Source organism: Watersipora subatra, chromosome 7 (genome assembly GCF_963576615.1).
Source record: "Watersipora subatra chromosome 7, tzWatSuba1.1, whole genome shotgun sequence".
NCBI lineage: Eukaryota > Metazoa > Bryozoa > Gymnolaemata > Cheilostomatida > Watersiporidae > Watersipora > Watersipora subatra.
Genome location: NC_088714.1, coordinates 15,754,892 through 15,781,560, shown reverse-complemented (window position 1 = coordinate 15,781,560; position 26,669 = coordinate 15,754,892). Strand labels below are relative to the sequence as shown.

General features: G+C 35.1%; 1 protein-coding gene across 2 annotated transcripts; it reads right to left on the bottom strand.

The window, feature by feature from the left end:
• Nucleotides 1-1,377: 1,377 nt before the first annotated feature.
• On the bottom strand, nt 1,378-13,699 carry LOC137400063 (UBX domain-containing protein 11-like). Of its 2 annotated transcripts, none has more exons than XM_068086374.1 (10): nt 13,615-13,699; nt 13,003-13,225; nt 10,815-10,952; nt 8,928-9,018; nt 8,237-8,421; nt 6,385-6,552; nt 5,274-5,439; nt 4,719-4,890; nt 3,547-3,693; nt 1,378-1,606 (listed from the first exon to the last, which is right to left on the bottom strand). In XM_068086374.1, exons 1-10 carry the CDS (start codon nt 13,677-13,679, stop codon nt 1,471-1,473), a joined length of 1,491 nt encoding a protein of 496 aa, XP_067942475.1. In that variant the 5' UTR covers nt 13,680-13,699; the 3' UTR covers nt 1,378-1,470. The 2 variants fall into 2 exon arrangements, with proteins under 2 accessions (XP_067942475.1, XP_067942476.1); XM_068086375.1 differs by having other exon boundaries at nt 1,378-1,600.
• Nucleotides 13,700-26,669: the final 12,970 nt, after the last annotated feature.

Sequence of the window (26,669 nt, the reverse complement as noted above, 5' to 3'; positions counted from 1 at the left end):
ATTTGTAGTGAGGTAACGAAGTCATTGACTCTGCTCCAGTTTTGCGGGTCGTACATGAACTCAAAATCTGCTATTGCATTTTATTACTAGTTTATATTTTGCCATATTATCTATGGCATACGCATTAATTATAATCTAGCTCCAAGATATGTCACAAAAGATTTATTTTTGTTGCAAAGAAGAGCATTTCGACTAATTGCAAATCTACATCATGTTCCTGCATATATTATTTCAACGAATTGCCTTACCCAAATCTTTGCATCTTCCTACTCTGCCTACGCTAAATGCTTATTTTACTTCAAATCAAGGTTTTAAGATTTTTCATGGTTTGTGTCTTCATTTTTTACATGACAATTACAGGTTCGCAACTTATTTCAACTTACGTGATGTGAACAAATTGCATACAACCACTAACAATCATTTTGAAAATATCATTACCAACTGCTATAACAATCTTCCACCTAATGTCCATTCTCTTAACAGAGAAAGGCATTTTAAACACTATTTGTCAGACATTTTATTCGTATTTAATGACTAACTGTTGCCTTTTTTTCTATTGTTGTATGACCTAATTTAAAAAAAACATTTCTATTTTAAAATGAAGTTACTGCCAATAAAGTACTATGTATGAGCAGAAATGTATCTACCACATAATGCTAATAATTTTATAATAATAACAATACTTGCAATAATCATAAGAACACTAATAATATTACATCAATAACAAGTCGTTCGTTGTTGCCGTAGGAGTCGCCATGATTTTAGTGACGGTGTACCTGAAAATATCGATCGATACAATCATCAGAACTACACTCCGATTCTAAGTCTCAAAGATTTAAATCTAATCAATTGTTTATAGATTCGTCCAAACTGTGGTCTACAATCTGACTTGAAGACTTTAAAGAGTTTTGATGACGGATAAAAAAACTCATCAGGAACAACGTGTGGTGTAATAGCAGCCATTGTTGATATGTCTGTGTTATGCCTAGTAACAACGATTCAATGTAGGTATTTGAAGGCATACTTTCATTTTACAACTATATTTAACAATGTAATAGTTAAATATTTTAATATTTAACTGCATAAAAGCTCATTTCACGCACTGATATATTTCCTACAGTTTGCATCCAAAATTGCATCAAGTTATGTTTGCAAAGTTTTATAAAGCTGATAAATAATAATAATAATTTATTCAATAATTTATTCAATACAATCATATATTAAAATTTAAAATTGAAAGTTAGATTAGGAGGAGGAATAGCCTTAGGAAAGACTGAGTACCATAATTATGGTCCAACATGTGGAGCATATGAACTTCAACATAAAATTCAGTGAAGTAGTAGTAACAATAGTAACGTGGACGGCGTGCATGAGAGAGAAAAAGAGAGATGTTAATACTGTTATTTACAGCTATTTGATTGTGCTGATGCAATGTCAACGATACATAAGAGTATCAGCTAGCTGCTGACATTAGCTCTGCCCCGCTGCTCTAAGATGTAAGGACGCGTTTGGCGTGAGACCTGCATTGAAAAGAGACTCACTCAAGTCACTGTAGACTTTCCTAGGGAAGGTGCTCACTAGTTGATAGTCCTTGTTATCACTGCTCCTGCAATGAGACTTTGCATGAAGCCACACAGAATTATTATGGAAAGTGTGAAAATTTTAAGCATGCAAAAATAAGCTTACACAAAATTGTAGTAGACTGTATCAGAATTTATCGATATTTTTCTATCATTTGTGATTGTTTTATATGTTTGAGGTGATCTGACTGCCAGGATGTTTCAAGATCAAAATAGAGAAAACCTGATCGCGGTGAAAATGCTCAGATTTAAGCGAGTGCGATTATGATGCTTATAGTTTCACTTCCCCAAAGAGACTGACTGAATAGCGAGGCATAATGCGGCGATTCGAACGCAATAGCCGATATCAATAACGATAGACACAAGCTGGCATGCTTAATTAGTGACATCATTTCAGCATGTCTTTATCTTTTGGGCATTTAACTGCGATCACGTTTTGTCGATTTTAATCTTAAAACATCCTGGCAATCAGATCACCTCAAACATAAAAAACAATCGCAAATGATAAAAAATACCGATACTTTCAGACAAAAATCTACTAAAATTCTGTGTAAGTTCATCATTAAATCCTTTAATCTTAAATTTTAAAAATAAAGGCTGAGAACTAGACAAGTCAGCGCTGCCGAGAAACAGGAAGTGAGGTGAAGTTACATGAATTCAACTCATTAGATATCAAGATGTGTTTACTACAGAACTCATTGTATAGTCAGTTGAAACATTTCCTAGTGACTCACTCTCTTACACAAGCAATTTGTAAATTTTGTGAACGTTCATTTAGCTTGACTTTCAGAGCAAGCAAACCGAACTCATCATGAAGTTCTCAATAACAGTAACTAATATTTGCTTTTTTGAGAAACAAATTTGTAGCACTACCAAATATAATTCGACGTAACACAAATAAATCGTTCATGATTATTACATATCAGTTTGTGTTATTCATGCCTTGATGATAGCTTTTTCCAAATGGCTCACAAGACTGAAACTTGTATATTGAAAGGTTACGTTATTAGACGAAAATCTTGTGACAATGAAAAGTGGACGACAATTTCTACAAGAGAGCGTAAACTGCCTTGTATTGAATTTACAAGGCTAGTTAGCAAATCTATGATTGTGATAGCAATTGGGTAAACCTTAGAAAGCAAAAGCCAGTAATAAATTGTCAACGAATTCTGTGAATCACAAACATTGTGTTCCCATGCTTCGGATAAGTTCAGAGTTGCCTGCTGCTGACAAATTCTCACTGTACTGTTTTAATGATTCGGAGTGGCACTATTGATCTTTCCAAAATTTGTAATGTATTCCTATAAACCAAACTTGTTGAAGTAAACCCGCTTTTGAGTCACTGCCACTTTTCCATTCATGTATGGCCAACTAGATGCATTAGGAGTAACTATTTAGTCATCCTTGTACAAACAACCCATCCTTGGCATGTAAATGTTGGTTAAAAGGTAAAAAATAAGCAGAAACCATAGTAAATAATAGTAGAACCTTTTTTTTTGATGGAATTGTTTAATCTTCACTATTGGGAGGGCTTAGCTGATTATTATTCATTCAGATCTATCAGCAGTGAGTGTTTCTATGATGATGAATAGTACTCTCACAGCGAATGCCTTCACACAAAATCTCGAGAAGCAACATGGTGTCGACTGTGTCCAGATTTTACCGTTTTATGATTCGGAGAGAAAGCAAATCCAAACCCATTCGAAGCACGAAGATGGAGTGATAGATTTAGTCAAGTTTTAAATGTGGGACACTGCGGTTTGTTACACTTTACGATGACATGTTTCATTACCAAAATAAGTTCTTCTACCAATATCTGTGTAATAGAGTTAATAGCATTTTTACAACGAATAGCAGATAAATCCATGTCCCTTCATATTAAACACTGTAGTACAAGCTGGATGAGAAGCTAATGTAGTAAGAGAACGGAACTTTATGAAGCACAAAAAAAATTACAATAAATCACCTGAGAGATGATAGGTAGCTGATGATATCTCCAATGGTATCAGAAAACTTCATCTTTAACACGTAGGTATGGTTGTCCATGTCTTTAATTCTCAGAGTGGTAATATTACGACCAGATGGGGGCCTTTCACTTTCCTCGAGTTCCAGCCTGCAACCAGACATTACAGCAATACCATTTTAAATGAAAGTAAAAGCATACCACTTTGAAGGGAGGAAAGAATGCTTTTGTTAAATTCTGATTGGCCATGTCACACATTAAGATATTGTGTGGCTGTCTTTCCAATCAAGTAAAGCATCATCACATGACACGAGCAGCTAAGAGGAGACAACTTGAAAAACAATACATTGGTGCAGGATTTTAGAGACCAGCTATACAAATTCGTATAATTTACTGTAGTACTTACAAATTATTGTATTCATGACTTCACAAAGGAAAAAGGAAACAAAGTAAACTCAGGTTGAGATACAAAGATGAAGCTAAATGTAACACGGTAACGGGTGGCAAGAGAAGACAGGAAACAGAGCTGCATGGAAGTCAGTGATAAAGTCTAGACCATAAGACTGCCATAAACCACAATTCAATTGAAACAATCGACTACAAAACAAAGTACTTACAATTCCTGACCGAGTAAATATTTACAGATCCACAAAAAGTCTAGCAGATGCGCTGTGATGATGCAGCACGTAAAACTGTTTACCGAACACCTCTGGTCCAGTAAACAGGAAACACTCTGTGATGTTCATAAAGGCAACTGGCAATAGGATGAGTTGCTAAGTACAAACAGCCAAAATGTTTTGAAATCGCTTTCACTTAAAGAAATTGTGTGAGCGATCTCCTGAGGACTGAGTATGATGTCTGCTTAGCCTACAGCAAGCAGAGACTTTAAAAGCATTGTTGAACAAACAATGGCTCTGTGATCTTGGCTGGACATGTCTGAGTCTAGTGGTAAAGAAATCTCAATGACTAGAGGTGTGTCCAGTTGCGGAGAGAATTTTCAGGCTGGATATCATTCCTGTCACTACCAGTTCCGTTCTTTATGAATTAAAATTCAACCTGTTGTTTGCAGGTCATGCAATCTAGACCACTACAAAAATTGACTACTAGTCAAAAGCCTGAAACTGGATAATAGTAATATTTTTGAGCCACAGTATGTGTATACATCGAGAAGTTACCTTTCCTTAATCTCCTGCATTGTTTCTGTCTGCACGATGGTGACTGGACAGGCCTGCTGCTCTGGGCCTTTCAGAGAATCCGAGAGAGAGCTTCTAATGTCTATGACACGACCGCTACGTATGACTGATGCCGGCAAGTGTGACAGAAACTGGTTAGCTGTCAGTTTAGTGCCTGCAATGCCCAGCATCATCTTAAGAGCCAAGAAAGTTATGATTGCAGGTGTATTGTCACTTGCTCAACTTTCCACTATGGCACAAATATAGTGGCTACTGTTATTCCATAAATATAGCGGCTACTGTAATTCCTTGATGTACTCATATGTACTGAAAGATTTTATAGAAACATCCCAATAAAACAGTACAGACAACCCTTCCTACTTCAACAGATTAAGCCTTCAAGAAATATTGTGAAGCTTCAAACTATCTCTGGGGGTGTACGGTTTTTGACCAAAAGTCGGTAATGTTCTCTACACTAATACACTGCACATAAACAGCAACTGTGTCCGTGCGCAAATTTCTATAAAACAGTACACTAGCAAAGGAAGGTCAACATACCAGGCAAAGTTGATTCAGTACGACCAGTTGAAACAGGTGTCTGCTTATGCACTATAGATGGGACAAGCCGTGACGGTTGTGTGTCTCCACCAAGTGACTGCCCTTGACCAGCAAATGCTTTCACCGATTGTTTTGGTTCAAAGGTTACATCCCTTTTGTCAACAACCTATTAAAATACTCTGGAGCTTAAAACATCTCGGTACCTCAATGCAAAGTAGTGCAGAGTCATTCTACATTTTAAAAATAATGAGCAACATTTTTTGCTATGAAGGCTACTAAATGCTTTGTTTTACGTTTTTTTATTTGTCACACAACCTAGGTTTGTAAAAAAGTTCCAACAAGAACTACCAAGTAAAGAAGATTGAGGTGAAGTATTACTGCGATGTTAAAACTGGATTTACAATGCGGTTCTGAATTGGCTTTAATAAGACAGTTTAGAGTTCTGATTAAGACAATTAATATATCATATATGGTAGATTAGACACTGCGATTTCTATAACTTTAGAGTACAAGTGAATTAATAAAAATCACTTACTAGCTAGATCAAGTAAAGAAAATGACTGACTTGGTAAACAAAAATGAGATTCCCTTGCTTCTTTTTAAAAAAAGTCATAGATTTCCATAAAAGATTGACAAAGCTAGCTTTTTAATTACATGTACATCCCAGCAGCTAATATAACTTCAGTCACATTTTCTCTGGTTAGGATACAATCTGAGCGAGTTAGGGTCTGTGAGAATGTAAGTGGCATAACCAGTGAGCTAATATATCTTAAAGCTAATTGTATAATTAATTGGAATAGCAGTTATTTAGTGGCCTAACCCATCACAGAGTAACAAAAATACTTCGTCTCCTCGTTGGAAGCAATCTAAAAAAATGAAAACCTCAGTGAAGACCTTTAGATGCTTTTTAGAGTGTAACAAAATTTACTAATGTTTCTGTCAGGCGGCATTGCCAACATTTATCTTAGAATTTGTGATTGTAGCAGCAAGGAAGTACTGTACATAAAAAATATCATTCAGTTGTTAATCTGGAACCTTAAAAGTTAATATTGAATACAGTAACTTCTTGCTAGCAATAAACTCGGTGAATTTTTGTCCCAAGGACACTCACTTTAAAGGGTACACCTTCGGGGTACCTTGACTGAAGCTCTGTTGGAAAGAAACCATCTTTTAAGTCAGCTATACATATCTGAGTTGTCTTCTCGTCATATGACCTAAAGGGCCCATCAAACATGACCATCCCATTGCTGTATAAAATGAGCTGTACAGGATCTGGAATCTAAATTGAATGAAAAAATGAGAAGAAATGGATAATACCACAAAATATATTGCCCTGATTCAAAAAGATTTTAGTTGATAATGTAAACCCCTCTTGCCGGTGCTGAAACATAAACCAGATGAGCTGTGCTGGTTAGGAAATACAGTATATGAAAACACATCGATTGCTCGTTTCTGCATTCGTGTTACAGGTTTGACAGTCTTGCGTAAACTATGCCCAGAATATTTGTATTTATCATTCCAAACATATGACCAACATATGTTTCAGTTGACAAATTTTTCTGTTACTACATCCTTTCTTTCACTATCCTGATGCTTCCGCAATACTATTAGATTACCAACTTTTAAAACACATTTGTTTAACTCACTCAATAATTCCTGATTTCTGTATTCTCACTTTTTTTCTTTCTTTTGGCATCCAATGAAAAACATCACTTTGTTGATGAACACCAATCCCAGTAAAAGTTATACATACATGAGTCAACCAGAGCCGGCCATCAATAAAAAAAGAAATTAAATTAGTTACATTAAATTATTCATCTCGGGAACTAGATCTATATAAAGAAAACGGAACAAAGCATTTAGGACTGAATAGCAACCTGCTGAATATCTGTTTCAAAGTGCATCAGCGTCATTTAATATTTCAAGCAAGCGAGAACCGAAATATTGATTTTCAGAGAAATGCACGTGTTTTGGACATCGTAGTACATATGAACGTATTCCTAAGCGACTCTCAGCTTTGCAGCCAATGATTGAACTCTCCCCCACTTATTGAGCTGATAAATGTGTACAATGTATTGCTAACTTTATCTGACATCGCATGGTGAAAGGTCAAACCTGTGTCATAATTAGCAATAGGCAGCAAAGACAAGGTTAAAATGTAAATAGTAAGAAATAGATTACCCAAAATTATTTATACCATATACCTATAACCTGTTTTATGAGCAGATTTTGTAACATGTGGAATTGAAAAGGTGAGAACAACCATTAATCGCCAAGTGCAATCTGAGCAATCTTTACCGTAATAAGACCTGTGTCCATCCATCTGAATCCACACAGAAAGCAGCAGGAAAGAAAATTGTATCCCACAGAAATCAGACCCAGGTATTAAGCTTCCCAGCCAAGCCTGCTACCATCTGCACTACAGGAACACTTTTCCACTTTCAAGAATAATTATGCACATAGTTACTACACCTGATAATCTGTCACGCCGCACGGGACTGATCGCACGCAATTCTTTAATATATTCTTTACTATAATACGAGCCATGTCTGTCCGTCTGTCTGTAGTAATCTGGGATGTTAGGGAAAAAGAGTGCTTGCAACTATATTCAAACTCTTTGAGTTTTAGCTGACACTGCACAGGTAAACTGACACTCTATCACCTGCGCCAACCGACTGCCATACTGATTCTTGGAATAATATATTCTTTACTATATTAAAAGCCCCGTCTGTCTGTCTGTCCGAAGTAACCTTGGAAGTTCGGGAGAAAAAATAGCGATTCAAACTCCTGACTTTATTTTGGTAGAATGTAGAATTACAGATTCTTGGAATAATTGGGCAGTTTCTTATTACAACTGACAAACTTTTACAGCCCACCGGCCTGTCAGGGTACTGATACTAGATAAAAACTTAGATCTATTAAAACACGGGTCAAAACGTCAATCAAAAACTGTAGATGAGTACCTTAAAGCGAGCTCCAGACTTGGTTTTCTCTATTTGTGTTTCTCCATCACCAGCTATCATATTCAGTTCTTTGATGTTTGCAATCAGTTTGTCAAAATCAATATTATATCTGTTAGTAGATTTTGGGGGCTGTTGAAGACTGTCATTGTCGGCCAAAGAAGCAGATGGTTCCCACATCTCTCCCACTGTCATAGCAAAAGCCATAGGAAAATCACAGCTTCATGAAAAGTGATAATAAAAAGGTAACACATGACTGCTCAGATTGACTGCATATCTCTATTGTATGTACCATGTATCAAGAGTTATAAAAAATTCCTTCTGTACTAACAGCTCAAGTGCATGTAGACAAAGAGAAGCCAACTGCCATGAATATTAACGCTTTAAAGAAAGAGTTGTAGCACTTTTGTAAAAATGCCAAAAAGAAGACACTCCAGCTAAAAATAAAGCAATCGTTCTCTTTTTCTATATGTAACTCTCTATTAACACTAATTTTAAACAGAACCAAATGAGAAAAATCAGGAGAAAACAAAGCTTTTTACAAACGCTTTGTTGAAATAACGACTCATAAATGGTCAGAAGTTTTTACCAAGTAAGTTCAAGTACTGCTAAAAACTATTAAAGAACCTTGCTATATAGCCCAACTCTACTATAAATTATCAATATGTTTGTGTCAAAGTACTTTAACCTTTACCTTTTGTCTGCGTGTCAGTATTACTTTCATCAGATGTCTCTTCCTCATCTTTCTCTCCAACCCACATCATGCCGTAGTCAAGAAGAAACTCCTACACACAATGAACATACCCAACATGAAGAATGCAAATGGCAAATGAGTTCAAGTGTATTAATCACTGTTTCCATGTTTTGATGAGTTCGGAGTTGTTTACACTCTGAATCATAGAAATGGTAAAATCCGAACGCATTCCACGCCATTTCGCTTCATTAAATTTGAGTGAAGGCATTTGCTCTGAGAGTACATCGATACATCACAAGTTTTGGAAAGATCTATATAGTGCAACTCTAAATCGTTGAAATGATAGGACACACATTTTTCAGCAACCAGTAACTCCAAACCCATTCGAAGCATAGAAACGCAGTAAATAACTAAGATTAAATTAGATTAATAAGAATAAAATTACCGGTCAACAAAATTTTGGCTCATTTGGAAGAGTTTCTCTCTGCTATGACATATAGTCCTATTCTTATTCCAGTTAGACTAGGATTTAACCTCTTTACAAGAAGGAGTGTTTTTAATCGTACCACTCAGACTAACATAGTGTTACTGCTAGCTGACACAAGGAAGCATATGTTGAAATCGAATAATGGTAGAGTGAGCATCAACTTGTTAATGATCTAAAATACTGGAGTGATCCTCCCCTACATGTTACTTAAGCTAAAAGTTAGGAATACCCAACATCTAGCCTAAAAAGCTCCTGTGACTTTTTGTAAGTGTTCTCACAGCATAACGATCATTTTTAAATAAATAAATATTGTTTATTAATACTTTTAAGCCTGAGATAAATCAAGATGGTTTTTTACTAGATCCTACACCTGAGTAAACTCTGCAGTTTGCTTTGTCTTTTACTTCTCGTTGAGGTGAGATTACAAAATTTGACCCGATTTGCCTGTAAGGAATTTTCAGTTTGATTCTAAAGTTTCAACTCAAATGGACTATTAATTCTCAAAATATCACCAAAATACTGAGGAGATTTCCAGGCGGCTGAGAGATGAAAAATGGCTGCTGGCAGAACTTTATTTTTTAATGACATACTTATTGAAATTTTTGGTAATGAAGGATCAAAATGGCTAAAACTAGAAAGCTCCTCCTCAGCACCAAGAGCTTTGCACCTAAACTAGTTGTTTTTCTATTCATAACCAATATACATATTATCAGACTCTATCAAACTCAGTGTTGTTTTTGACTCATGTTTCTTCAGTTACCTCTCAAACATCACTTCTTTGAGAGTGAAATAAGAAGTGTTTACTCTATTTCATTTTTGTTTCTTTTAATGCTTTCTGAAAGCTTAGAACCTCCCATTGATATTGATATATTGATACGCTCCATTAATATTGATATATTGATACTTCCCAATGATATTGATATATTGATACTTCCCAATGATATTGATATATTGATACTTCCCAATGATATTGATATATTGATACTTCCTAATGATATTGATATATTGATACTTCCCATTAATATTGATATATTGATACTTCCCATTAATATTGATATATGGATACTTGCCATTGATATTCAGTTTCAAAAGGAATTGTGTTATTCTAAGGAGTTGTGCTATTCTAAGGAGTTGTGCTATTCTAAGGAGTTGTGCTATTCTAAGGAGTTGTGCTATTCTAAGGAGTTGTGCTATTCTAAGCGCTTTCCCATTTAATAGAAAGTTGTAAATACAGAGAATCAGGAGACTTGCTTGTATACAAAAGACAAGCCTTTAAAGTGTTAAACACAAACATCCAAATCCAACACAGATCTATTCCAGAGCACTGGCATAGGCTGGACTATCTCACTTTGACGAAAGGTAAGCTACTTGTTTCATAAGATATGAAAAGTAAGGCCAACCTCCATTTCAGATATCTGCTGTTGGTAAAGCAGACAGCGTGTTTCCAGATCTCTGACATATCTGGAGGAGTTGGCATCTTCTACATTCAGTTTCTGGTACAGGCGACATTTATCTTCCAGCACACTGATTCGCTTGTCCTGCAATATATGGGCATGTTAAGTTAGGTGTGAAAATTCAGAAATGCGACAATCCACCATTAATCAGTCACTATGTGTGTCATGTTGAAGAACCATGAATGAAACCAAGTTGGTTAAGTACAATAAAGTCAAATACAAGAACACAGCTATAAATAAACATCACTAAAATGCTGTAAATAGTGCTAAAATGCTACTAAAATGTACTAAATGCTATAAGTAGACACAAACGATATGTTATAAAACGCATTAACAACATGCTATAAATAGAAATGAACTCCATTCTATAAATAGACAATCACACTGTGCTGTAAATGGACATGAACTACATGTTATAAATAGACAATAACAACATGCTCAAAAACATGTCAGAAGATTAATGACGCCTGCTGACAACCACCTAACCAATAACACTGCTGACAACTAAACAGCAATAACACTGCTGACAACTAGATAGTCTATAACACTGCTGACAACTAGATAACCTATAACACTGCTGATAACTAGACAGTCTATAACCCTGCTGACAACTAGATAACCTATAACACTGCTGATAACTAGACAACCAATAACACTGCTGATAACTAGACAACCAATAACACTGCTGATAACTAAACAACCGATAACATTGCTGATAGCTAGACAGTCTATAACACTGCTGACAACTAGAGTCTATAACACTGCTGACAACTAGACAGTCTATAACCCTGCTGACAACTAGATAACCTATAACCTTGATGATAACTAGATAGCCAATAACACTGCTGACAACTAGATAACCTATAACACTGCTGACAACTAGATAGTCTATAACACTGCTGATAACTAGATAACCTATAACACTGCTGACAACTAGACAGTCTATAACACTGCTGATAACTAGACAACCAATAACACTGCTGACAACTAGACAGTCTATAACACTGCTGACAACTAGACAGCCTATAACCCTGCCGACAACTAGATAACCTATAACCTTGATGATAACTAGATAGCCAATAACACTGCTGACAACTAGACAGTCTATAACCCTGCTGACAACTAGATAACCAATAACACTGCTGACAACTAGACAGTCTATAGCACTGCTGACAACTAGACAGTCTATAACACTGCTGATAACTAGATAACCTATAACCTTGATGATAACTAGATAGCCAATAACACTGCTGACAACTAGATAACCTACATGTATAACACTGCTGACAACTAGATAGTCTATAACATTGCTGATAGCTAGACAGTCTATAACACTGCTGACAACTAGAGTCTATAACACTGCTGACAACTAGACAGTCTATAACCCTGCTGACAACTAGATAACCTATAACCTTGATGATAACTCGATAGCCAATAACACTGCTGACAACTAGATAACCTATAACACTGCTGACAACTAGATAGTCTATAACACTGCTGATAACTAGACAACCAATAACACTGCTGATAACTAGATAGTCTATAACACTGCTGACAACTAGACAGTCTATAACACTGCTGATAACTAGACAACCAATAACACTGCTGACAACTAGACAGTCTATAACACTGCTGACAACTAGACAGTCTATAACCCTGCTGACAACTAGATAACCTATAACCTTGATGATAACTAGATAGCCAATAACACTGCTGACAACTAGATAACCTATAGCACTGCTGACAACTAGATAACCAATAACACTGCTGACAACTAGATAGTCTATAACACTGCTGACAACTAGACAGTCTATAACACTGTTGACAACTAGACAGTCTATAACACTGCTGACAACTAGACAGTCTATAACCCTGCCGACAACTAGATAACCTATAACCTTGATGATAACTAGATAGCCAATAACACTGCTGACAACTAGACAGTCTATAACCCTGCTGACAACTAGATAACCAATAACACTGCTGACAACTAGACAGTCTATAGCACTGCTGACAACTAGATAACCAATAACACTGCTGACAACGAGACAGTCTATAGCACTGCTGACAACTAGATAACCTATAACACTGCTGACAACTAGATAACCAATAACACTGGGCAGACTCAACTTACTTTATCAAAGAGCTGCTTAGCCTGAATCTGTGTTTGCTTTTCAAGAATAGCTATTCTAGAGATCATTGTGTGCATGAGATCTAAATCGGTGGGAGTAGAGCAAGCATTTTCACGCGTAAGTCCCTGCCTAGATGGGGCTATCAAGTTGTTTTTGGTAGTCATTCGAGATGTCACTTCTTCTAGCAAAGCATCATCAGCATGACGATACGGCACATTCTGGTTGCTGAAAAAACCATCAAAGTACGATAGCAAAAATAGGCCTGAGCTCATAGAAGGTAGAAGACATACTAGAAAATAACTCTTTGTAAACCAAATAATTAAATTGACTGCCAGTTAGGGGATGTGGCAAAACGAATTTGACTAATTTTTAATGATCATTCCTTCATAGAATTCAATTAATTTAGACTATTGAATTTTCATTAATTAAACATTTTTAATGAAGGTTTTTAATGTTTAAAAAGCTTGTGAAATCTCTTTTATAGTCTCTACTACAGCAACTCCTACACAGTGGATATATTAATATTCAAATAGAGACTCTTGAAAAAACCTTCTTGCTCCTCAATAGTGCGGACTCACTAACTCAATAGTGACACTCAATACAACTAAACTTACTGTGCTGCTGATCCAAGAGGCACCTTCTTTCCTTTTTTTAAATTAGACATTGGAGAGCTCATCATGGATTTCTAGAAATAAATTTCATTGCATTAACTTCAATAAATGCTGACTATAAAAATGACTCAGCAAGCTTTTTTATCTTCTTTGTGTTAGAGAAAGTGTTTTATTTCTAAAAAGCATTATCTAATTTTTGCTTACAAAAAATCAATCGGCTCAACTCGCAGAAAGGATTTTAGTTAAAATCTTGCATAAATTAATGTATGTTCAGGTAGTTTAGTTACACTGCATGTACTACATATATCAATCATATAGATATATCAAACTAAAGCATAACAGCGTTAATAACGATCACATCTGTCTCACCTGCATCAAATCCATTGTTACAAAATTTGGCCTTTTTCCAAATTCAGAGCGAAATGTTAATATTACAAAACTTGTCTTTTTACAATTTTGTAAATAATGACGTACTGGCTTCCGTCTAATATATCTAGCAAGCACTTGCTGAATGAGTTTTATGATCAAAACAACTGACTATTCTTGACATATTGAATGTACTGTTAAGTGCTTGAGTAATTTAGGAAGCTGTCACAACAGGATGTAAACCTCATGTAGAATACGGCATGTCAGTCCGTCATGATATGCCACCTTGTATTGAGTTAAACTTATAGATAATCTCCATTTAGCTCCGGTTTATTTTAGCATAACAGACTTTACAAACAACACAAGAAAAAACACGTGGAGCAAGTAATTAGTAAATAACTGACTTTCTTATCTAATGATAAACTCTTATTTCAACTTGGTTTTAAATGATTGCTTGAGTATTTCCACACAATAATAAGCTTCACCAAGTTTTACTAATGACATTCGTTTTTTAATAAACACTTATTTAACTATTGTTTCATTATATGAGCGCAATTTAAGTTAAAAATTATATCAACATATTTAGCCGTCTACCATGCTAATCCAAAGAATCTTTACCAAAACTGAACCAAGTACGTTAAAGATGTGTCTTTAAGATGGTTAAGATAGCAAGATTGTTGTCTCCTTTATCAAGAGCGCATTACAGTTCACAAGAACTTTGACCTTCAATAATTTTCATACATTATAAGTTTAGATTCAATTAGGTACAAAGAAAACAGGAAGTATGAGATTCAAATTAGCAGCAAGCACGTGATGAACCTGAGGAACTTTGCACACAAAACAGATGATTTCATAACAGTAAACTGATAACTTTTGCCAACTAGTCTAGTAATTCCAGTTTCATGCATCTCATCACGTTAAAATATCGCTCAATCACACAAATGCTCCAATTTTTATCGACTGTCACTTTTTTCTGTGAAATATATGTGAATCTGGGCTGAATTATTTGCATTCACATAAAGTAAGTCAGCAATGTTTCTCATTGTTTTGAAGTTTAAGGTCTTCATGGTCCAAAACAATGGAGTTGAATCTGACAGTTGGCTTCTTAGAATGTTTTTAAATGAAACCATGCATTCAATGGCAGCACATGTCTAAATGATTGGCACAAAGACTAGCTTAGCCTTTTGACAGTGCCTATATGCATTAGGCTATCATAAAAGGTCAAAATTATGTACCATATGAAGCAATAAAATATATTACTTCCTACATGTAATTGGTTTTCATACTTTATGAGTACAAACAGATCAGTAGACATCTTTATACAAAGCCAGTCAGAATCATAATTAAATAATTTCAAACAGAAGATGACGAAGATGATGAAGATTTTTTTAGTTTCGCGAACAAACTATACTTTTGATTCTGCTACATGGGCAAAGATAAACTTGCACAATAGGTGATAAAACATTTGTTTTGAGGGTAGAAGACGTGCAATAAAAGCAAACCCTTATTTTTTGAGCATCTCTTTCAGCTGAGAAACAAGATTTAATTACAGCAGTAAAGTGCAGACTGAACGTTTTTGTTTAGTACTGACTTTTTATGCTATTCATGAGAGATCAACACCAAACAAAACATGCAATTCTGCACAATTATGAGTGACCCTTAGCTAAAAGGACTAACTGTTGAATTTTCAGTTCAGTTCAGGCACGGGGCATTTAATGTCTTGAATTTCTTTTACCCTACTAACAATTTACAATGACCTAGATATTTCTAAAGCTAACAGGTAAGTGACAGTTGATAAGGACACATCATGCATGAGGTCGATGTAATGCATATGGAAAAACTTGTAGAGACTGTGGAGGCAAAAGTCATTTTGAAAAGAAGTGCCTAGCAATATATGTCGACACTTTAGGGAACGGCATTGATCCACAAGGAATGAAAGATTCCTTATTCGTAAAAGCAGTTAATATTACCAAGTCCACTGAAAAAACGCCTGATGCTAACAAATCTTACCTAGAAAATATGAACAGCTTGTTTGTGGGACCCAGTGAAATGTCTTCTGCTGCTCTCAAGCACTTGTTTTGACTGAACAAGTCTTGGATCATACCGGTCACAGTGACTAAATATAGGTATGGCATGCAAAGCCGACTAGGCATTCTGAACTTCTTAAAGCACTACACTTCTAACATTTCGATTCTGAGTGAGCCCCGGAGGATAATTCTATGCAAAAAAACACCATGGGTACGGGGTGCAGAACAAGAAAGTTGTTCAATCTATCCAGCACATGCTCACCAATGGTTAGGTTCTGGCTTATTTCGATGTGTCAAAAAATGTTGGTTTACAGGTGGTTGCCTCAAAAGCTGGTTTGGTATATGTGTTGCTTTAAGAGGGAAAGCCCACTGCTTATGCTTAGAGAGCTTTGTTCCATGCTGACACGAACTACCCTGAGGTACACAAGGAACTGTTGACCATTGCTTTTGAATGTGAGATATTCTACAGCTTTGCTTATAGACTTCCCATTCATGTATATTCTGATCACAGGCCGCTTGTGTTTATCACAAGCAAGCCTTAACACAAGACATACCCAGACTGCAACAACTTCTAATGCAGCTGCAGGTTTAGTATGTTCATGGAAAACTGCTATAGTTGGCTGATACCCTGTCTAGGGTTTTCACCGACAAACAGTCCACTGAACAGAAATAATTGGATGAGAAAATTCGGATAGTACAAACTGTACAGAATGCTGATGAGCCAGCAAATAAGCTAAGGAGAGCTTACGCTGATGACCTAGTGATTAAAGAGTTGAATGATGCCATCTATTACAGCTGAAGCTAGAAGTGTTAAGCTCAAATGCCGCAATTCTTACAACTATACTGAGCTGTAAATGATGAGCTATATGAAAATGATGATTTTTTATATTTGGGTGAGAGGCTAGCAATACCTTGTGCAGCAAGAGAAAAAATTATTTCAATGATTGATACTAAGTGTCAAAGCACACAAAAATGCCAGAATCGTGCAGCCAGATTTGTATTCTGGCCTGTAATAAAGCACGATCTCTGTTCAAAATGGGTTCATGCATAAAATGTGCCATCTTCAGCAATTGACAGCAAAAGAAGACCCTCACTGGCTTACTGTGTACTTAAGCTACTGTAAGGCGCTTAAACTATAGACGAACCCAAATTTAAAAATAACAACTATCCTGTTGTTGTCACATGCCTGTCACACTTTCCAGAACTTTGAATGCTCACCGGAAAGTCAGCTACTGATGTTAGTATGGCACTGAAATCATTATCTTCTGTTCACGTAGTACCAATCTCTATTAAAGCTGACATCACGCTTTTCAATAGTTGTCAGATGCAGCAGTTTGCCAAGAAATGGTCATATAACATTCATACTTCAAGCCAAAATCAATCACAGTCAAATGGTATGGCGAACTGATATGTTCAGACCATAAAGTGGTTCTTGAAGAAGCGTGAACATTACAGCAAAAATGTCTATTGTTTTCTACTAGCTTATTGGAAAACCCGTGTTACTGGAACCACTTACTCACCCACAGAAATGCTATTCAACAGATCTATAAGAAGTGGTCTGCCAGTCACAGAAGACACTCAAATCAACTCCTGTGAATGCTACAGATCAACTAACACAAGATAAAGTACTTCAGAAAGACAGTATGACAAAACTGCTCAAGACTCACCAAGTCTTCCTATCAATTTAAATGTATTCATGAAGATTGGACACTAAGAACAGAGGAGTAGGGGACAAACACAGCGCAACGATCTTATCTTGCAGACACTGAAGCCAAAAAAGTTAGGAGAAACAAAATAGATCTCAACCCCAATCAGACCAGCAGCCCAATAAACAATAGTGCCAATAAAGAGCATGATCTCTTGAGTAATAGACCAACTGACACACCACATCAAGCAGCCAGTGATGATATGAGCAGACTACCCGTGCCATTGCCTGACCAAATCAAAGGAATGACTGATGTATTGCTAAGATCTACAGAATCACTGAACCATACACCTCCGATTAGCAATAGAAGAAAACCTCTGTCTAACCAGAATGTTTTACTATTGGTTGTGTTACAGCAATGACTATGTGATGAACTATATGGTGTTCATTACTCCCAGCCTGCAAATACGTTTGACTGCAAATCCTCATTCCAGAAAAGGGAAGTTTCAGTTGTGACATGACGCCTTTGGTGTTAATGAATTCTTTTTAACTTACTAACAAGTTACTATGATTTAACTACATGTACTTTTAAAGCTAACAGTTGATGACATTTAATGACACTCAGAGCGCCTTGATGCCGATTACACCAAGTTCTCACAGATAAGTCTTCTCAATTTTTTTTGACTTGCCACATAAACAGCTGCAAATACCAATACTATTAAGCTGATAGAACAAGGCTCAATAAAACCCACACTGCTAGACTCTACCCTAAAACAACTAATTAAAGTGATCCACTGCCACTGAAACCTAACATCAATTGTTAAACAGCTAAAACTACGAAAACTAATTAAAGAGCTTAGCACTCAAAAAATTTCGCAAACATTTGTAGATTCACTACTTTGGATGTTCGTTATGATTAACAGCAATAGAACTATACAGATCATCTGATGTTTACCTCGATCTGCTGCGTTTTTGTATCCTGAAAATGTCATTAGCTCTCTACGAAGTTAGTGTTTGATGTTTATAAAATTTAAAAATAAAACAGAACTACGTGAACAGCCAAATGTACAGCACGAAAATAAAAATCTAGAGAAGAAAACTGAGATTGACGCATTTGAGCAAATTGTTCGAAACAAACGTAGAAAAAGTTTGGCCTTGACGACCTAGTGTCTGGGTAATAACAAGTGAAACAAACCTGCAAACTAAACAATCGATACAAATGTTTGTCGTTTCAATAAGCAAATTGTAAATTAAATATGTTTTATTAATTTTAGTTAAAATATGTAAGGCAATTTTTACTCTATTAAAAAAAGTAACAAAAAAACTATCTCAGGGTTTGCTGTGAGCAGGCAACTTTTTTCGGCTGGTAAATATAGCATGTGTTCATACCTTATACGGTAACTTATAATTCGATTGCGAATTTGTGGAGGTTCCAACGCTAAGTTCTCCGTTCTCTTCTGATTGGAACATAGGTACTCATAATCGTAAACTCAGGTTTTCGTGTAAGTTTGAATTGTAGGCTACATGTACCGTACTACGAGTAACTTTCGCTTAGCGCAGTTTTAAATCAAAAAGTAGATACGACATAGACATAAAACAATCGTTCATGATTATTACAAGTGAAAATGCATATCGCGCATAATTTTAATGACTCGCTAGAGATTATTTGTGACCGCCCGTGCGTGGGGCGTCAGTCAGTTATCCGTATTTAAAAGTTTTCAAGTCAAGTCTTAGTTGTAAGTATGCTTTTAGAACGTTCTGATAAAATCGAATAATTATAGCAAATGTTTCAAGCAGTGGTTTCGGAAATATTCTTCATTGCTAAACTTCCTGATATAAACTGATTATTCTTCGTTGCCCAACCCACTCATAAATTAATGAATATTACGCATCGCTAAGCCATCTGATAAATACTCAATATTTTCTAGTAATGAAGAATATGACTATTCACTAGTTAACAGCGAGCCTAGCAACGAATACTTTTCAGTATTTATCAGAGAGTTTAGCAATGAAGAATTATCAGGATCTTTCAGGAGGCTTAGCTATGGAGAATATTTATTTTCTATCAGGAGGCTTAGCCTATCAGGAGCATACCTGCCAACCCTCACGCATTGGGCGTGAGACTCACGCAATCACCCCAAAGAAAAAATAAAAATGCGTGAGATTTTTGCCACAATTTCCACAGTTTTATATATACTAGTTATCATTGATTCATCAATTGCCCCAAAGCCAAATCTCACGCATTGCCCCACTCTTGGGTTGGCAGGCCTGATCGGGAGGCTGAAGAATATTGACTGTCAATCAAAAAGCTAAGCAAGAAATATTATTCAATATTTTTTAAGAGCTTAGCTATGAAGAATATTACATGCCATTCAAGGAGCTTAGCAAGAAAGAATGTGAGGTACCTATCAGGTGGCTTAGCAATGAAGAGTATTGAGTATCAATCAAGGAGCTTAGTAAGAAATAATATTCATCAATATTCATTATTTATCATTGAGCTTAGCATTGAAGAACATTCAGCACTAATTAGGGGCTTGCAAGGAAGAACATTCAGTAATCAGGAAGCTTAGCAATACATGACTGTCATTCATCAAGCTATTCAAATATTTTTTAATACTCTTGATTCATCGTTACTGGCAAAAGTTAAACAAACATCACTGACTGCTAGTAATTTTTAATGCTTTAAGTGATGGATCCAAGATAATCCGGGGTATTGTTTTCACCCGATCCAACGACCGATTGAAATTGTCTGTGTAGTCTCTACTTTGTTTTTTTTGCACTTTTGGTTCACATAGAATTACCACATTTTTGTCGCTTTGCGTTACACTAAAACTATTTATTTTTCAAAATCACATTTCATCAGACTCACTGCTGCAATCATTGTTTCTTCACTTACCTCTAAAACATCACTTCCTTGGAAGACTGACAAAACTATTAACTCGATTTGATTTCTGTTTTTTTTTATTGAGTTCTAAAAAGTTGAAGCTTCAAAATGATTTTCAGTTCAACAGAAGTTGTGCTATTCTAAGCGCTTTCGCAGCCGACGAAACGTTATTAATACTTTCTAGAATTAATAGACCTGCTCGTATATACAAGATCAGTCTTCAGTGTTAAACATGTAATTTTGAAGTAAAATAGATGCTCAATGCAAGACAGAAAAAAAGCGATATCAAAAAGGTGACACGCTGAACATGCTACAAATGAACCTGTAAAACGTACAGTAGTAGAAATATTGTAGCTATGAACCATACATTTATTAGGCAAATTACAAATAGCTGAATGCATGAAACCAATCAAATAACACAAGTATAAGAGTGGAATTTTCTTATCTTCTTTTTATCATTGTCCTTTAGGTTTGCAAATTTAGCTTCGTAGTCATTGGCTGGCTCATGCCACAGAAAAAACTTGCGAATAAAATTCTTATTGCAGTAGGATACCGATTTACGCCGTTTGGTTAATTTAACATCGACTAACTTAGCTAGTTGTAATTTGTGTCATATTAAAGCATAAATTGAGGTCAGGATCTGTTATTGTCTCAATAAAATTAACATCATTGATACTATCGCAATTTGATAATCATAAATTATTACAAGGTTTCATTCTCATGATCATTTTGGTTAGCCATTTTAGTTTTTATACATATCTTATTTTACTCATCTATAACATCATTATCAATGCTCAATACATGTTACATAACATGTTACATAACACAAAAAATCTCAGATCGCCTTCTCTAATATTAAAAATTACCTTGGAAATCTTACTTCAATATCAATACTTCTGCATTGATGGAAAAAGAGGATGGAAACTGAGTCGTTTTAAGTTCAACAGGCTACAGTGCAAAATCTAAATGCATGCTCCTAAATCCGACAAGAATCAAAACCTGGGTGAATCTTTGCATCGCGGATCAAAAAAGCAATGTTTTTTATGGTAAAACCAAATGATAAAAAGTTTTTTTTTCATTGAAGATAGTGTTATAAAGCCAAAATATAGGTTTTCTTTTGCAAGAGTAATGAATTTATAGTTGTGTATTACTGATAAGTTATAATGAGCATTCCAAATGATGATAATCTTGCTTTAAAAAATTGATCTACCATGACCATCACTCCAAATAAGAAATAAGCAATGATACAGTCAAACATGGATAACTCGAACTTCAAGGGACCGAGCAAAAGTGTTCGAATTATCAGAGCATTCAAGTTATCAGAGCACTGTCACAAGTCCATATATTTACTTATTTATTAGTAGATACATGTACATATACAAACTATAATATAAATCAAAAGCACAAATGGCTTGTTTCAAATTAAATGCTTCTAATGTAAAGTTTAAAACGTTTTCATGAAAAAGTATAGAGATTTTTCTATCATTTGAGATTGGTTTGTTGTTTGAGGTGATGTTATTGCCAGAACGTTTTTCAGATTGACATTGGCAAAACTTGATCGTTGTTGAAATGCTCAAAAGAAAAGACAGTTTTTTCTTTTGGGGTTTTACCCACGATCAATTTTGCCGTTTTTTCTTGAAGTTTATGCAGATTACCTTACTTTACCTGGGATTCGTTAAGAGCAACACTCCGAGGCAGTTCAATTAGAAGTTTTACGAGGTTTTACTGTACATTCTATATCACTCACGTTTTTTTAATAGATACTTATTGAATGTACACACGTATTCGGTGTTTAGGTCAAACGATGAATAGTTTTTTGTAGCTCAGACAACGTATACGTTTAATTACAACATTTTTTAAGACGTTTTAAACATTCAACATTCCGATGTTGATTCAACACGGAATCAACGTCGGAAAACTATTCATCACGGGCTAGCCGAGTCACGCACTCAAGGATTTTCGCCACGCACATACAAAACAACATGCGATTTTTGTTTTGTATGTGCGTGGCGAAAATCCTTGCGCGCGTGACCCGGCTAGCCCGTGCTATTCATCGTATCGCAGTATAAATCAAATTTCACCAAACTTTTAGAAAAGTCATTGACAAAAATATTTTGCCGATTGTGGTAATAACGACGCTTATGAATTACGAAAAGATGAAGTTTACCTCTATGACTTTGAATAAAGTGATTTTCTAAAGCGAAAACAACCGTTTCGGTAGCTGTTGGGCAAAAAAACAGTTCGAATTAACAGTGTTGAGTTCGAGTTATCTATAGCAATTTATCATTACGTGGGAACGGACCAAAGGAAATGTTCGAATTAACCATGTGTTCGAGCTATCAGTGGATGAGTTATCCATGTTTGACTGTATTTATAATATTATCTCATTACACTTGTTATACTTAAATTCCTTGTTCACACTGCTAATATCTTTCAAAATATTCGGTGAGAAGCATTTTTAATAAGCATATGGATATACTAGTTTTTAGTTTTAATTTGCACCTTGAAGTAATTCAAGAACTATGAGATAAATGTTATCAGCATGATTGAATCTATGATTGAAAAACTCAATGCCAAAATTTTTCAAAAGTCACACATTAGTGATTGTAACATAATCCCAATAGTGCAATTTTCCTAGCTCACTGGAGTTGCAGTAAACTCAATAAAAAAGCAACAATAATGTTAGTCCTAAAGGGTCACATGTGTCAAAATTAAAAATATTTTATCCAAAAGTGTAAACATTTTCCTACAATTTGAGATTTTGTTTGCCGGTTTAGGTGATCTCACTGCCAAGTTGTTTCAAGATAAAAATTGACAAAACTTGATCGCAGTTAAAACGCTTAAAAGAGAAGAATGTGCCCAGACTTCAAAACTGACATCATTATAGTTGTGCATATTGTTTATAAGTAATAAATATATGGTTTCATAAGCATCGGCTACCCATATGTGGGCACAGCATTCAGAAGAGAATTATTAGACAAATTCTAACCAACTTGTTTTTAAATCATTTGAAACATCTATAGCAATGTAGCTAAGGCTATATTTCAATTTTTATTCCAATAATTCATGAGCCAATACAAAACAAAACATATATCAATAGAGATTCGTAACACTGCAACTTCAATGTGATACCTGATGTGATAATGAGAGGGACAAACAGTAAGCGCACCTATTGATGTCATATTTGGAGAAGTCTTCTTGTGAGGGCTTCAACTGCAATCAAGTTTTGTCAATTTAATTTTAAAACATCCTGTCAGTCAAATCACCTGAAACAACAAACAAAGTTTCAAAAATGATAGAAAAATATTTATACTTTCTTATAAAATTTTGTAAAAGTTGATGGGAGTGACCCTTCAATACCAAAACCAATAAAAGTATTCTTTCTGATGGCAGTACTCCATCTTAGATATATTAATTAGGAAGTTTTATTCATCGTACTATCAATCAAATCAATTAATCAGTATTTTGACAAGTGAAGAATTGAACTAAAATACAATATACAACTGTTCGCGAGTGCATGTTTAGAATTTCACATGCTAAGATAATTGATTTGAATTTTTTGTACTGAGAGCACACACCTCTGTGCTAATATGTAGCCAAAGCTGTATTCTGCAACAGTGAATTGCTAAATAACTAAACTGTAGTTGGTCAAGTGAGATCAAGGAATAGTTTTAAAATCAGGTTCTAGCAATGCCAATTCTTTGTAATGTGACACTCATGTGATCTTATGCTCTACACATACAATAATGCAGATTATTGCCATGAATTACATCTACATAATATGAACACACTATATACAAGTAATAATACCAAAAAATAGTGGCAGCAAGTCTATAGACAAACACTGCTACAAAAAACTCGTAGGTAAGCATTGGTGTAGCCCTAATGAAGGAGTTATAATCTTTAAAACATTGTTTAAGTGACCAACAACAAACACCAATGACTGTTACACTTTTGATGATACTAAAAGCAAACAGTTTTTATTTAAGCCTCATTCTTGGGATTGCGTGAGTGAAATCAATCCTATTATAGGAGCTATAAAAGATAGTATTAGATAACGAAATTTAATATTAGTAAAGTATAAAATAGTAATTTTAGAAGATTACATTGATTGATAAAAACTAACTATTCAAATAGAAATTACAATTTAAGAACAAAAAACTTTGCTCAAGGTAAACCCACAGTAAACTGAACCAAACCGCAGCTTGGCATAACCGGCTTTCCAGTTTTTGCTAGTTTTGAAGTATGAATTAAGTATAATGCATAATATTATCACGAATGCTAGCAGTCAATGCTTCCATAATATAAAATATGGTTGAATTTAAATTGCAAAAACATCATTTTTGATCTATGAAAGCGTGTTTATGCTGCAATGAACTAGTACAGTTTTGTGTAATTCAAAAACATTCAACAAATGTACTGTATAAATTAAGAGCTTGAGTAGATGACTACTAGGAAACCTTGTTAAATTTTAAGCTGTGTCAAAGAATTCATGTCTCTCTATTAGTTCAAAGCCACAACATATTCCTGCAACTTCCAACAGCAACCTTACTGTGAAAGTACAAACACATACATAAAAATCCATTTACACCCATGCGTTTATGGCGCATAGAGAATTTTTCTTTTTATAAAATTTGTAAAACAATTTTTTTAGTTTGATCTAATCCTACAGGTATTAGCATTTAAAATGGGGACAATTTAAGCTTTGTAGTTGAACTACAGCACTAGATAAAAGCTACTTCCACTGTTGGAGATCATGCCTGAAAATTCCCTAATATAGTGAAAACCTGCAATAACTTTTTAGTGAGCCTCAATGGATGCACCATTGCAAACAATCAGACACGCGACGATTTGCATAAGACCCGTGCATTTACATCAGCATTTATGTGCGCTTGTTAAATAGGCATTGGATAATAGATTAAATAGCAGAAAAACTAATAATTATAACGAATTAACGTATTCATTTCCTTCCGTACAAGTTTATTATGACAATTCAAATGTAGGTTTTGTTTATACACTTGCTTCTGTAAGCTTCAAACAAATTTAATTTTGTAGTATTATTGTTTACTTTTTGTATCTTGTTTTGACTCATGTCATGCATATATTTGTTTGTGCAAGTCAGTCATGCAAAAAGTGAATGCATTATTTTGGTGAGTCTTTAACCTATCTATTCACTTTCACATATTATCTGTGTTCTAAAAGTGTTCTTATATTCAATAGACTCAATCGCATACCATCTCATGTTATGCTTCAGTATACATTGGCTTGGAATACTATTTTATACACTTGTGCGTTAAGATAAAAGACTTTGCTGTGACTCCGTCATAGCAATGCATGGCTTGCTATGACAAAGTCAGAGCGGGAAAAAGCAACCCATCATTGTCATCACTAAATCATTTTTATAATGCAGATGAAAAGACTTACTTCCTGTTAAGATGAAATACCTTGAACCATAACCGTCACGCACAACTTTTATCGTATTTCTAGGTAAATCAGATACGCTGATTCCGATTTTTTACTCAAAATAAAGATTGGTCCACTAACCTCCAAAGTCATTAAGGCTTTTTAAAGCGTTTCAATATCCGTCTTGAAAACAGCACAATCGGCATTACAAGCTCCGCTCATAAATATGTGACGAAACCTAGCTTTTTCAGGAACGAAAGTTAGAGATGTTTAGTCTGATTTAGAATAATAGAGATGGGTGTCTTGAAACACACTATTATCTAAATCCAGCCTGTAAAATAATCTCAGTCTTTTAGGAAAGGTATTTAAACTATTTAAAATTGCTCGTAGCTTGTTACATGATGTTTAAATAGGCTGAACGCCAAGAAAAATGAGCTCAAAAACCGGGGTTTTTTTCACAAGCTAGCGTTGTTATCCCGCTTTTTGAGTTCATTTTTAATTATGCAATGTTAAATAGCTCATCTACCTTTCATAAAAGACAGATTATTTTTAAAGCTGAATTTAGATGATAATGGATTTTAAAACCCATCTCTATTATTCTAAATCGGGCTAAACATCCCTAACTTCCGTTCCTAAAAAGCTAGATTACGTCACGTATTTATGGGAGGAGCTTGTTGTGCCGATCATGTTGTTTTCGAGACCGATATTAAAACGCTGTAAAAAAGCCTTCATT